General features: G+C 37.6%; 1 protein-coding gene across 6 annotated transcripts in view; it reads left to right on the top strand.

Moving 5' to 3' along the window:
* Positions 1-13,360, top strand: part of SUGCT (succinyl-CoA:glutarate-CoA transferase) — a 684,957-nt gene that overhangs the window by 20,058 nt on the left and 651,539 nt on the right. For all 6 annotated transcript variants that reach the window (XR_009520588.1, XM_060020208.1, XM_060020209.1 and 3 more), the window contains exon 6: positions 4,806-4,926. Coding sequence is in view for 5 of the 6 variants with exons in the window: in XM_060020208.1 (XP_059876191.1) it covers positions 4,806-4,926 (121 nt within the window). In the remaining variant the exon portion in view is untranslated. The remainder of the gene's footprint in view (positions 1-4,805; positions 4,927-13,360) is intronic.

The raw sequence follows: 13,360 nt of genomic DNA, 5'->3' as shown, positions 1-13,360 counted from the left end.
TGTGCTTAATTCTTCTCTTTCTGGTTTATGTTTCTCAGTTCCACCTTCAATGTTCACAGTTCCTGCTTATTTGCTTCCATTTCAGAACATTTTGATATTTTATCCTGAATAGTGAAGGTTGTAGATTTGATTTAACAAATACTTTACAAGTTCATTAGGGTTTTTCAATGGGGCAGTGTTAGGTGGAATTCATAACTCTTGCTCCTAAGACATCAGTGTACATTGGAGTATTTTAGGCCTACATGTATAATTCTAACCAAAAGAAATGAATTTGCTGGGACATCTTTCTCACTCTCTTTGGATCCTGCCTGTGTCCTCCACCAGATTGTAACAATTTTAAATTGTTTCATTATGGGCATGGTTTCTCTTCATGTCTGATAATGATAAAGTACATTTCAACTCATATTAAACTTTAATAGATTGTCTTCAATCATTTTGCATATCTTTTGCTTTCAGCTAGTTATACAGTTCATAAGTTATATATCTTACTGCCTAGAGGAAAAGTTATTTTTTGCCTAGTCTTTTTATTCTTTCTGGCATGGATTTCTCTTTTGGTCTTAAAAGTAGCAAAACAACCTTTGTATTCAGACCTTGGTGGGTATGATTGCTAATATAATGAGTCTAGTTTATAGATACAGTTCCAGAGTATTATACAAAGCAGTCAGCTGGGTACATGAGAGCTCCAAAAAGTATGACTCCTTTGTCAACCAGGCTAACCAAAAATAGGTTGTGTAGAAAAGAAAGCTCTGCTTAGAAAAGTCTATGTATTTTCATGGCAATATGATTTGATAACTTCCTAACACATCATCTATATTTCAAATAATTCTCTATGTTAATTAGTTGACAGTGACAGTATCCGTATTGTGGGTGTGAATCATGGCCAATAGAGCAGTGTCATGGGTTTTATTTTCCTCCAACATCTTATTATGAAAAATTCAAACATACAGAAAAATGGAAAGAGTAGTATAATGAACTCTTATTTACCCTATGCCTAGATGCAACAGTTTTAAGATTTTGCTATATTTGTTTATTTACATATGAATATATGTGGTATGTGTGTGTCTGATTTTGAACTATTTGAAAGTAAGTGAAAGATATGAAACTTTGTCCTTAAATCCTTCAGGAGATATCTCCTGGGGGGTATAGCTCAGGGGGAGGAGCATTTGCAGAATACATCTAAGAGTAAGGACATTCTTTGACATACATTTAAAAATTATTTTATGATTTTTTTTTTTACTGATAAATGTAGTTAAATTCTTATTGTCACTTCCCCTCTATTTCTGATCTTGCTCATCCAGTCTGTTCCTAAATTTTTTTTCCCAGAAGAAAAGAAAAAGATGATGAGTTCTCTAACATGCAAAATTGTGCTTGTTTCTTATTGTGGGTAAGATTCTAGAATAGATTATTAGGTGATCTGTGAGCGCCAAGATGAGGAAGAGGTGATCACCAGCAAAACTGGGAACAAGTCTTTCTTCCCCCCTCACTTTATTTCCTAGTAGATCCTTGTATCAGGGAAATGCGATAAATGTTTGGTCTCCACTGAAGCAGTTGACTTGTATATTACTTATAGATAGTGTGGAGATCCATGTAACTCAGGGAGGTTTGTGATGTCTCTGATTTCAGCACTGCACTGCTTAGAATTTTAACGAATGCATTAGTTAACGCTTTAGGGAACATACGTGATCTTGAAATGGGTAAATATCCCTAAAGAGAGAGGGAGGGAGAATATGTTGGATGGCAGACTCACTAAGAATCAGTATCTAGTAAATAGATAGTATGTGTTTATTTAAAATAAATATTTATAAAATGGAAGAAAGAATAACTTCTGTGCTATACACTTTTCTAGGGATATTTTATCAATAAGTATCATAATGCATACATATTGAGTTCTTGGGTAATAATAAAAAGCTACTGGGCATCTTTATCAGTGGAAGCCTTTAGCTTCTAAATTTAACTTTTCCATATTTTTCTTATAACTTCGGAGAGTTATACTACATGGTACTCTGAGCACACCTCTTTTTAGCTTAAATTTTTTTTCTGTTGTTATACAAGTAGTATCTGCTCATGGACAAAAAGATTAATATTTTAGTGTATCATATCAAATCTCTTTATGTCCTTGTATACTCATTTTTTCCAATAAACATGAGATAACACCATGTATATTGTTTTTTAATGTTTTCTGTTTATACATTCTGAATACTTTTCTATTAATATAACTTATTCATTATATTTATTTTCTTGTCTTATTGAAACAGTGAATTTGTTTGTGATCCAGCTGAATACTTTATGTGAATTGAAATGTGATTTATGATGGTATAGAAATCTAAAAATACAAATACCCTATATAGTTAAAAGTTTTAAAATTGTGGTATAATATATATAACATAAAATGTCATTTTAACCATTTTTACTGTACAGTTCAGTAGCATTAATGACATTCATAATTGTGTGCAACCATCACTGCTGTGTATTTCCTTTATGTTTAATCATTCCAAACAAACTGTATCCATTAACCAATAATTCTCCACTTCCTTCTCCCCTCAGCCTCTGATAACCTCTAATTTACTTTCTGTCTTTATGAATTTGCCTATTCTAGATATTTCATATAAGTGAAATCATATAATATTTGTACTTTTGTGCCTGGTTAATTTTACTTAGCATAATGTTTTCAAGGTTCATCCATGTTGTAGCATGTATCAGAACTTTGCTCCTTTTTATGGCTGAATCATATTCTACTTTACTGGATGGATTTATTTGTCTGTTGATGGATACTTGGGTTGTTTCCATCTTTTGGCTGTTGTGAATAATGCTGCTATGAACATTTGGATACAAGTACCTGTTCAAGTCCCTGCTTTCAATTATTTTGGGTATATACCTAGGATTGGCATCTCTGAGTCATATCTTAACTGTGTTTAACTTTTTGAGGAACCCACACAGAGTTTTAACATTAAAAATAATTTATCAAATGTCATTTGCATAAGGTACTATACTGTGCACCATGCAGAATACGTATCAGAGAGATGACTGCTGTAAGAATCTAGGTGTGTTTAATGCAGCTTGTTTTCTTTAGTGCCTGCAGGAGCGCTGTGTAAGTAGCAGACAGAAGCTCAGAAAAATATGTGGAATAAATGACAATGTAACTGTAGCTTTGTGTTTTATTTATACTAACACACATTCTCCCTCCACATTTTCCAAGCAAGGCTTGGTAGAACCATTAACAAAAAATAAACACATCTCTACTTGGGCTGTCCCTGGGGCATACTGCATAGAGTTGCCCATGTGAGAAGCAGCTCGAATGTTAATTGGCACCTGAAATTTGGAAAGGATGCCTGTATGGCTTAAGATTTGGGGTGCATACTTGAAAACCTTTCTCTCTCTCTGTCCTGTATCTTAATGTATGTATCATTCCTCTTCTGACAGGTGGTCACCTGGGCCCCTGTTACCTGTTTCAGGAGCTCTGGAGGATAACAGCTTATTCCCCTGAGATGCCTCCTAAGATCTCCTCCCCCTCAATTTTGTTAAGTCAAACACACTCCAAATTTGGTGACACAATAACAAACAGGCATTCAATTTATTGACGTTTCCTTCTAAAGTTTATGTAAATTCAGTTATTTTCCATCTAGAGCAGAGGTTGGCAGACTGTGTGGGCCAAATCAAGTTTGTTTTTGCATAGCCCATGGTAAATTTTACAGTTTTAAAGATTGTTAAAGAAAAATAAAGAACATGTGACAGGGAATGTATGTGGCCTAAAAAGGCTAAAATATTTACTTTTTGATATTTTATGAAAAAAGTTTGCCCACCCCTGGTCCAGAGTCTTATTCTATTACATTAGTTTGATGTGTGAGAGTATATCTATGTCAACATGGCAATTAAAAAATTATTGAATTGGGCTTCCCTGGTGGCGCAAGTGGTTGAGAGTCCGCCTGCTGATGCAGGGGACACGGGTTTGTGCCCCGGTCCCGGAAGACTCCACATGCCGCGGAGCCGCTAGGCCCGTGAGCCATGGCTGCTGAGCCTGTGCGTCTGGAGCCTGTGCTCCACAACGGGAGAGTCCACAACAGTGAGAGGCCCACGTACCGCAAAAAAAAAAAAAAAAAAAAAGATATGTAGTCACAATTGAAATTTTGAAAAGAATTTTAAGATTAAGGTTTACGATGGCTTGTTGCAGTGATCTGGGAATCAGAGTTGGGGTTTTGTTTCTGACAGTTACTGATTTACTGGGTTATAGTTTAGCAGTTTTTTTTTTTTTAAATGGTTCATTAAATACATTTAAAACTCTTTGGAAAGAAAGCATCTGGAAAGTGTGAAAGCAATTCAGAATCATGTTTACATGTATTAAGTGCCTATATGTACATGTTGTAATGAGGAATATTACATAATAAGGATGGAGTAGTAAAGACATTGTATTTAGTTTTATTTTAAAGGGGTTAAAAGATATTTTTTGTATATTTTATGTTCTTATATTCTAATTTTTTTACCTAAACTTCTGAGAATATATTTAGATAGACCATATAGCCTAGATAATTTCTTACATTTAATGTAAGCAGAATCCACTTAATACCATGGTAATAACTGAAAATTTTAATACCCATTGTTTTACTGGCAGTAATACCTCAGGTAGTTGACCAGAGCCTTCGTGTTTATCTAAGAATACTTTGTAATTCTACTTTTCCTGTGATTTTTCTGGGCTTTTACAAAGCGAGGATCAATTGTGTTTACTGAAATTAGAATTCTATCATGTGGGGATTTGTTGAAAGCTGGGAAGTCCCTTAAGAAGTCTGACTCATCTTCACCTCTTCTTTCAGCTTGCAGCTGTTTGTGATGTATTTGTGGAAAACTATGTCCCTGGCAAATTGTCTGCAATGGGGCTGGGCTATGAAGATATAGACGTGGTAGCGCCTCACATGGTCTACTGTTCCATCACAGGTATCTCAGCACCACACCCTCGTCAGTGGCGAGGTTTTCCAGTTTCTGTGTCTCTTTCTGTATATAAGAAACCTCGCGCTTGAGGTGCTTCTGCTCTCCCTCCCTGCCGAGCCATTTTAGGTTGTTGAAAATTAATCACTAAAGAACATTAACCTAAATGAACATTTTTTGTATTTCTTCTGTGAATTGTCTGCCTGTAGTTTTGCCAGTTTTTCTACTGATATTTCTCAAATACTGACAAGGTACTATTATTAACTTATATGTAGAATTACAGGTGAGATATTAATTGGCTTTAAGATAACATAGGATCTCAACATACTGCTTCAATATATTCAAAAGTGCTAAAGCCAACTGAAGGAAAAGAGTGCTATGAAGTCTTTTAGATTGTTCAGCCCTTGATGGTGAACTCTGTGTGTGTGTTTGTGTGTGTATAAGTATGTCTTTAGGCTAAAGGGAAAAAAGTGATTGTATTAGTTATCTTTACATAGTTTATAAGCACTTAGCTATTAATTAGGAATACAGTATTAAAAAGTTATTCTTAAAATAGAAAGTTACATTAATAGCTTTTGTCAGAATAATTTATAAGATTTTCAGATTTTATTAATTCATCCACCAAATATTTACTGCAGACCTGTGATCTGCCAGGCAGTATTCTAAGCTTCTGAGATACAGCAATGAATAACACATATATATGCTCTTCAGCAGATTTACATTCTAGGTTAGGGAGATAGATAGTAAATAAGTAAACACATTCTTTTGTGTTTTGTATTTGAGTGCAGTAGTGATAAGGTCAAAAGAGAAAAACTAAACAGGGCAAGGGGGATGAGGTTAGGAGGGTCCATTTTATACTGGGAGGTGAGACAAGTCTTCATTGATAAAGGGGACATTTAAGCCGAGACCTGAATGAAGTAAAGGAGTGAATCGTATCATTATTGGCAATGAGGGTTTCGGGCAAGGGGAACAGCAAGTGCAGAGGACCTAGGGCAAGACTGTGTTGGGCCTGTTTGAGGACCAGCAAGGATGATTGAAACAGAGTGAGTTAGGGGGAATGTAGTAGGAAGAAAATCAGGGAGATAATGGTTAGTAAGATGATGGTTAGTAAAGGCTTGTGGGCTGCTCTTAAGGAATTAGGCTTTTACTTCGAGTAAGGTTATAAGCTAATGGAGAGTTTTAAGCAGAGGAATGATGCGACCTGACATTTTTAAAAGGATCACTCTAGCTACTGTGTTAAGAATAGACTGTCGAGGACAAGGGTAGTGGGAGAACAATTACGAAGCTATTGACATAGTCCAGGCTACAGATGATGGGGGCTTGAATTAGAGTAGCAGTGGTCGAGGTCGTTAAAGAGTGATAGAATTCTGAATGTTTTCGAGAAAAGGGGGTAAGGTTTGCAGATGGATGAGATGTGGGTATCAGAGAAAGACTAGAGTTAAGGATGACTCTAGGGTTTTGGCCTGAGCGATTAGAAGAATTGTTGTTTACAGAGTCGAGTAGCACTGTGGAAAGAAGCTTTGGGAGGGAGAACATCACGTTTGGACTTGGAATGTCAAGTCCAAGTCTAGCTTGAAATGTAGAGTAAGGGCTTGGATCTAAGAGTCAGGAGATGTAAAATTTTATAGTTATGAGCAAATACATGGTATTTGAAGGCTGTATTTGATCTTTTACAGAGTGAGTTTAGATAGAAAAAGGAGAGTCTGAGTGGCTGAGCCTGATGCACTCCCATGAGTAGATGTTTAGGAGACAATGATGACACAGTGAAGGAAGTCGTGAAGGAATCGTCAGTGAGGTGGGAGGAGAACCCGGAGGCGAAGTGAGGAAAGGGTTTATTTTCATAGACAGTTGAAGCAGAAAAGCATAAAGCATAAAGCACGTATGGACCTGAATTACTTGCATCTCCTAAATGCACCACACTCGCTCTCACGGCAGAGCCTTTACACACGATGTTCCCATTGCTTGGAACACTAATCCCCTGCCATACCCGGTAACTCTGTCTTTGTCCTTTAGATCTCGCCTTGGATGTCATTGCTTCTGCGCAGACTTTTTCTCTCGATCCCTGAAGACTGGGTTGGCTGTTGTCTACCATATTTTACTCTTTACTTGTCTGTCTCCCTCACTATCTTTCAGGCTCTTGTTCAGCACACAGTATAGAACACATGGTAGGGAGTTTCAATGAATGAATAATCAGAACTTGGCTAAAGAATTTTTAATAGCTGCCTTTTTTTTTTTTTTTTTTTTTGCATTCTACTTTTCAGAGATAAGTGTAAGTGGTAAACGTTATGTTTACATTTTCCAAAGAAACTTTCAGAGGATAGCCTGGGGTTAGGGCATAGTTGGCCTAATCTGTTATTTCTTATGTAGTTCGTCCATAGCACTAATGTAATGATCATTGCTTTAAGGTACCAAAGGAGTCCGTACCATGAAGTAAATATTCACTTATTGTTATTCTCACAAGAGAACAAACTTAATCTCACAAGCACGTTTAAAGCCTCTCTCTGCTCACATCATATCTGCTAGTATTCATTTGGTCAAGGCAAGTCATATGGCCAAGCCTAATACCAAGAGGTGATTAAATATAATACTCTAGTGGCAGGAACTACAAAGTCTCATTGAAAAGGGCATGGGATCCGGGAAGGGTGAAGATTGGGAATAATAATGTATTTCATCACATCACCCAGCTAAATGAAATGCTAATCCACTTGGGAAGCCTCACACTTCCTCAAAGTTTCACATCTGTATCTAACTACAGTTAGAATTAAAAGTTCTTCTGGGCCTTGTCTTGTGACTGGAGAATCTCTTTTAAGTTTTCTTCCAGTTCTCAGATCCTGTATTAACATTTTAGTGTGGCAAAGGCCCTTAGAGATAGATTATAGTTCTCAGTAGTTCTCAGCTAAGGGGAAAATGGGAGTATCATATGCTTTTTGGTAATAGCGATGGGGCATGAAGGGGTGATGGGGAGAGGCGTATGTAGTCTGAAAAAGCAGCCCTCTTTATTCTGTAATCCTGTGTATCTCCACCTCCTGACAATCGTTAGAAAAACGTTCACACAGCTCTCTCTTCTTTATGACTGATAAGGAGACAGACCCAGAACAGCTGAGGGACCTAAGGTCACACAGCTATTTAACGGCAAATGGGTTTAAAACTCAGGCTTCTTGACTTGGTATTAAGTGCTTCTACACTTTCTCTGTTTAGACATGTATCATTGTTAAGTGATGACATGGACTTTGTGATTACAAGACACTGAACAGGTCTCCTTGAGAATATATATTTTTGTTATTCTCTTTCATTTGTTGTGGATCATATTGGCAGCGGTGGGAGTCATGAACAGAGTTGCTCATCAGGGAGTCTAAATTTCAACAGATTATTTTGGAAGCAGCCGTCATTTGTGAGTCATGAGTTTGTGTGTATCTAAAGCAGGGCCATCTCTCCTTTTTTAGAAGTTTGATATTCTTGGTAATCAATGTTTGTTTTTTTTTAATAAGACTGATTAGATCAGTCTAAAGTTGCACATGTTATTATTGGGGTCCTAGACTTTCCTGATGTTTCCCAGTGGTATTGATGTCTTGTCAGTGCTTTCCAAGCCCAAATAGTCTGTTCTCACTCACATGTTGCCCTTACTGCTGATGAGAGTAACCTTGGAGTGGTTGGGAGTTTAATGCATTCTGACCATTGTGTGGCTGAGACTGCCTCAGTCTGTGAAATCTGGTCTACAGGACAAAACTGCTACACTGATCACAAAGGGAGGAAGGACCCGATTATTTTTATTAGCACGGTCCTCTTGTCATTTCAGAAGAAGCTGAGTGTGAACGTTAGGGGGCAGTGTTTAAAAAGCTATCAATAGAATTCACTACAAATTCCTTTTTGAGAAAACTGTAGTGTTTCCTGTGTACCACTGGGTGGAGAGAATCTCTGAAGGGACATATCTATATTTTTTCAAAGTATATTTTTTTCAAGGTGACCATTCTCTACCTTTCTCTACTTTTAGAAGTACAATGATATTTTCCTTAGCAATTTAATTTAAACTTTTATCTTCTTTCCTTCATGTCTTCTGTGCATGTTACTAATTATATACACTTAGCAATAAGAATGCTACCGCATTTTAAAGAAGTTACTTTTTTTCTTCATGTTAACTTCATTACTCTTTCTTTCTAAAAGGATAAACATTACATTATGTTATTGACTAAACTAATTTTGTGGTAGGAACATTGTGTTTACCCTTTAAATAAACTTTCTCGTCTTTTTTTTAAGGAAAGTAGTTTGCAAAGCAGTTTTTTAATTTTTGAGAACAAGTTACAAAAGATGATATACAGAATGATATTATTCATACAGAATTAAAATTGTATAAAATATATATTTTTTGGTAGTTTACTCATATGTGATTAAAATATAAAAATATTCGTAGTAATGAAAAATACTAAACTCAAGAGAATGATTACCCCTGGAGCATGGGGAGGGAGGGAAGGGGGACAGGGATACACACAGGACTTCAGCTATATTTGCCAAATAGCCAACTGGCAGATGCATGAGTATTTTTTATGTTATTCTGTATACCCTTATTTATTTATTTATTTTTGGCTGTGTTGGGTCTTTGTTGCTGCACATGGGCTTTCTCTAGTTGCGGCGAGAGGGGTCTACTCTTTGTTGTGGTGCGTGGGCTTCTCACTGTAGTGGCTTCTCGTTGCGGAGTGTGGGCTCAGTAGTTGTGGCACACGGGCTCAGTAGTTGTGGCTCGCAGGCTCTAGCGCGCAGGCTTCAGTAGTTGTGGCTCGTGGGCTCAGTAGTTGTGGCTTGCAGGCTCTAGAGTGCAGGCTCAGTAGTTGTGGCGCACGGGCTTAGTTGCTCCGCGGCATGTGGGATCTTCCTGGACCAGGGCTCAAACCCGTGTCCCCTGCATCCACCAGGGAAGCCCCATTCTGAATACCCTTTTATGCTTGAAATAACAGCAGCAAATGATTCAGAAATGCCCAAATTATCCCTTCCTTTCTCATTCCTTTCCTTTGTCTGCCCCTCACCCCCACCACTCCAGTACATGTTTCTTGAGCTTCTGTAGATTCCTGGCTTTGTGGAGTGTACAGAGTGAACAATGCAGACATGATTCCTGCCTTTAAGGAGCTTACAGCCTAGTGTGAGAGACTTCATAAACAGGTTAAGAAGAGAGTATGGCATGTACTAACAAATTGTGCTGTCATGAAAGAATCAAACAGGGTACTGCGGTAGAGATTAGTAGAGCAGGGGATGCATAAGTAAATGGGATGGTCAAGGAAGTCCTTTCTGGGGAGGTAACATTTCATAGACTTAAAGTATGAGAAGGAGCCAGCCATGCAAAGAGCAAGGGGAGGAGCGATTCAGGCAGAGAGAACACCACGTGCAGAGGTAGGAAAGATCTAGCTATCTTTAAAGGCCTAAGAGAAAGCCAGTGTGCCTAGGATACCAATAACTGGGAACAGCATGCTTGAGAAGACACTGCATAGAGGTGTGCGAGTGCCATGGTGTGCTGAAAGGGGTTTGAGCAGTAGAGGGATATGATTCAAATTATATCAAAAATGATCTTTGAAAGAGGTGGGAGTCGAATACTGATTGTCTCATTGAAGAATTTCATTATAAACATTGGTCTTGACATAAGGTTCATGTTTGAGAGAGTAGCTATTAAGATAAAATTTCTTTAGATTACTAAAGGCTCCCATGGTGTTTCAGAGTCAATAACAGAGAGTGATGAGCCCAGATGGATATGGCAGATCATCTAGCAACTGCATCCAACACTATATCATGGCAACGATAATACAAAACAAAACACTGCTGCACTTGGATTCTTATGGAGTGAGTTAGTCTGTGTATATGTATATTTTCATCATTTTATACATATTCACCACATAACCATGTCTTTTAAAAAAGAATAATTAGAAGTCTGCCTGCACTCTAAACCCATAAAAATTTTGAAGGGAAGAAAAACAAGAAAGAAAGGGAGGGAAGGAGGGAAGAAGGAAAGAAGGAAGGAAGGAAAGAAGAGAGGGAGAGAGGGAGTGAGGAAGGAAGGAAGGGAGGGATGAAGGAAGAAAGAGAAAAGAATCAGAACTAAGTCAAATGGAATAACGATGTGCAAGTTTTTTTAACCTCTAAAAATAATAGTCCAGTTTAGTTCATTAAGCATCATTTCTAGATTGAATAAACAATCAGTTACAGACACGACATTAAAAGAGATCCTCACAGTCAAAATAACTGGAAACTACTGGTCTAAATTATAGATGTCTCTGTTGTCTCCCCTTCTAACAGAACATTTTTTTGCCCAGAATTTTAGAGTGTTGTGGTCATCTGTCCAACTTTATAGTCCGTGATCCCTAGCAAAAGTGTGGTTTAACATATTTACCATTTTGTACCAAACTCATAGTTTAATCAATGACACCGTCTCTGCAGGAGAAGAGAAACTTAGCACATAAATACAAGATTTCAAAGCACAGCCCATAAAACTAAGGACTGAGATTGTATTTTGTCTGTAGACATGGATGGACTCCAGAAAGTGACTTTATGCCTTCATTTTATCCCCCAAGGGCATAATCTTTTTATCTTTAAACACTTCTTTTTACCCTTACACATATAACAGATGTGTTATACAAGTTGGACTCAGTGGAGTGTAAGCAGAAACTTTACTCTTTCCCACCCTACCTCTGCAAACCTGCACTCCTGACTCATTTTCCTTGCTCACTGGTGAAATCCCAGGAAAGTCCTACAGACTTCTTTTCCGATTATTTTATTTCAAGTATTACAAATTCCAGTCCAATCTAAAAAGAAAACTTCAGACTCTTGTACAATTTATGACTTTTCCCTTTCTCCAACTTGTCCTGACTTCCTGGAAACTAGAAGAGTGTGTGTGTGTGCGTGTGTGTGTGTGTGTGTGTGTTGGAAGAGGATAGTCAGTTTCTTCATTCCTCCATGACCCATCTCTTCCCTGTTGCTAGCTTCTCTTTGTGATTCTTTCAGAGTCAGGCCCTCATAGGGAAGAGAGTGAGTTAATGGGTATAAAAGAGCTTCTGCTTGATGGGGGTAGTTGGGCACTGCATTGCAGCCTACTGTGTGGCTGAAGCTCAGTTGGTGGCAAATTGTCCTATGGGGAGCTTTGTAGGCTCTTCAGAGACTTCAGACTGTAGTTCTCCCTCTTTAATACTTGGCTTTGTGCAGTCTTATGTATACAGAGGCCACCTGTTCAGGTCAAGGTCACTTTGTCCTATAGGCAGCCCTCATGGATAGAATTCCTTTTTTAATTTTTGTAATTTTTTAATTGCAGTATAGTTGATTTACCATGTTGTGTTAGTGTAAGGTGTACAGCAAAGTGATTCAGTTATGTGTGTGTGTGTGTGTGTGTGTGTGTATATATATATATATGTATTCTTTTTCACAGTCTTTTCTGTTACAGGAACATTCCATTATTAGTACAAGATATTGAGTAGAGTTCCCTGTGCTCTACAGTAGGTCCTTGCTGATGATCTATTTTATATACAGTAGTGTGTGTATGTTAATAGAATTCCTTTTGTGATGAACTAGTTCTGCTCTCCTGTTGGCCCACTTAGCCCATGGGGAAAACTCGTCCTTGCTCTTCCTCAGCATTGGGAGTGAAGTTTACTCCCAACTCTTTTAGTTCTGCTGCCTTTCACTGATGTAACCATAGTCTCTTCCTTTTGGTACTTTTTTAGGCACGTGTCCAGTCATTATGTACTTTCATATTCCTAAACTATAGGCCCAGACCTCAGATGCTTTTTTTGAAGTGTCCCTCATGTGGCTTGAAGTAAAGAGGAAGCAGCCTGCCTCTACCCTATGGCAGGGTGAAATGCACAGCATGCTGACAACTCTTTCTTTTATTTTTTAAAATTTATTTTATTGAAGCATAGTTGTTTTACAATGTTGGGTTAATTTCTGCTGAGCAGCAAAGTGATTCAGTTATACATATATATACATTCTTTTTCATATTCTTTTTCGTTACGGTTTATCACAAGATATTGAATATAGTTCCCTGTGCTATTACAGTAGGACCTTGTTGTTTATCCATTCTCTATATAATATTTTACATCTGCTAACCCCAAACTCCCAATCCTTTCCTCCCCCACCCCCTCCCTCTTGACAACCACAAGTCTGTTCTCTATGTCTGTGAGTCTGTTTCTGTTTCGTAGGAAAGTTCATTTGTGTCATATTTTTTATTTATTTATTTATTTTATTTTTTCTTTTTTAATATTCTTATTGGAGTATAATTGCTTTACAATATTGTGTTAGTTTCTGCTGTATAACTCTTTTTTTTAACATATTTATTGGAGTACAATTGCTTTACAATGGTGTGTTAGTTTCTGCTTTATAACAAAGTGTATCAGTTATACCTATACATATGTCCCATATCTCTTCCCTCTTGCGTCTCCCTCCCTCCCACCCTCCCTATCCCATCCCTCTAGGTCCT

This window comes from Delphinus delphis, chromosome 9 (assembly GCF_949987515.2).
Source record: "Delphinus delphis chromosome 9, mDelDel1.2, whole genome shotgun sequence".
Lineage (NCBI taxonomy): Eukaryota > Metazoa > Chordata > Mammalia > Artiodactyla > Delphinidae > Delphinus > Delphinus delphis.
This window is presented reverse-complemented; position numbering and strand designations above follow the sequence as displayed.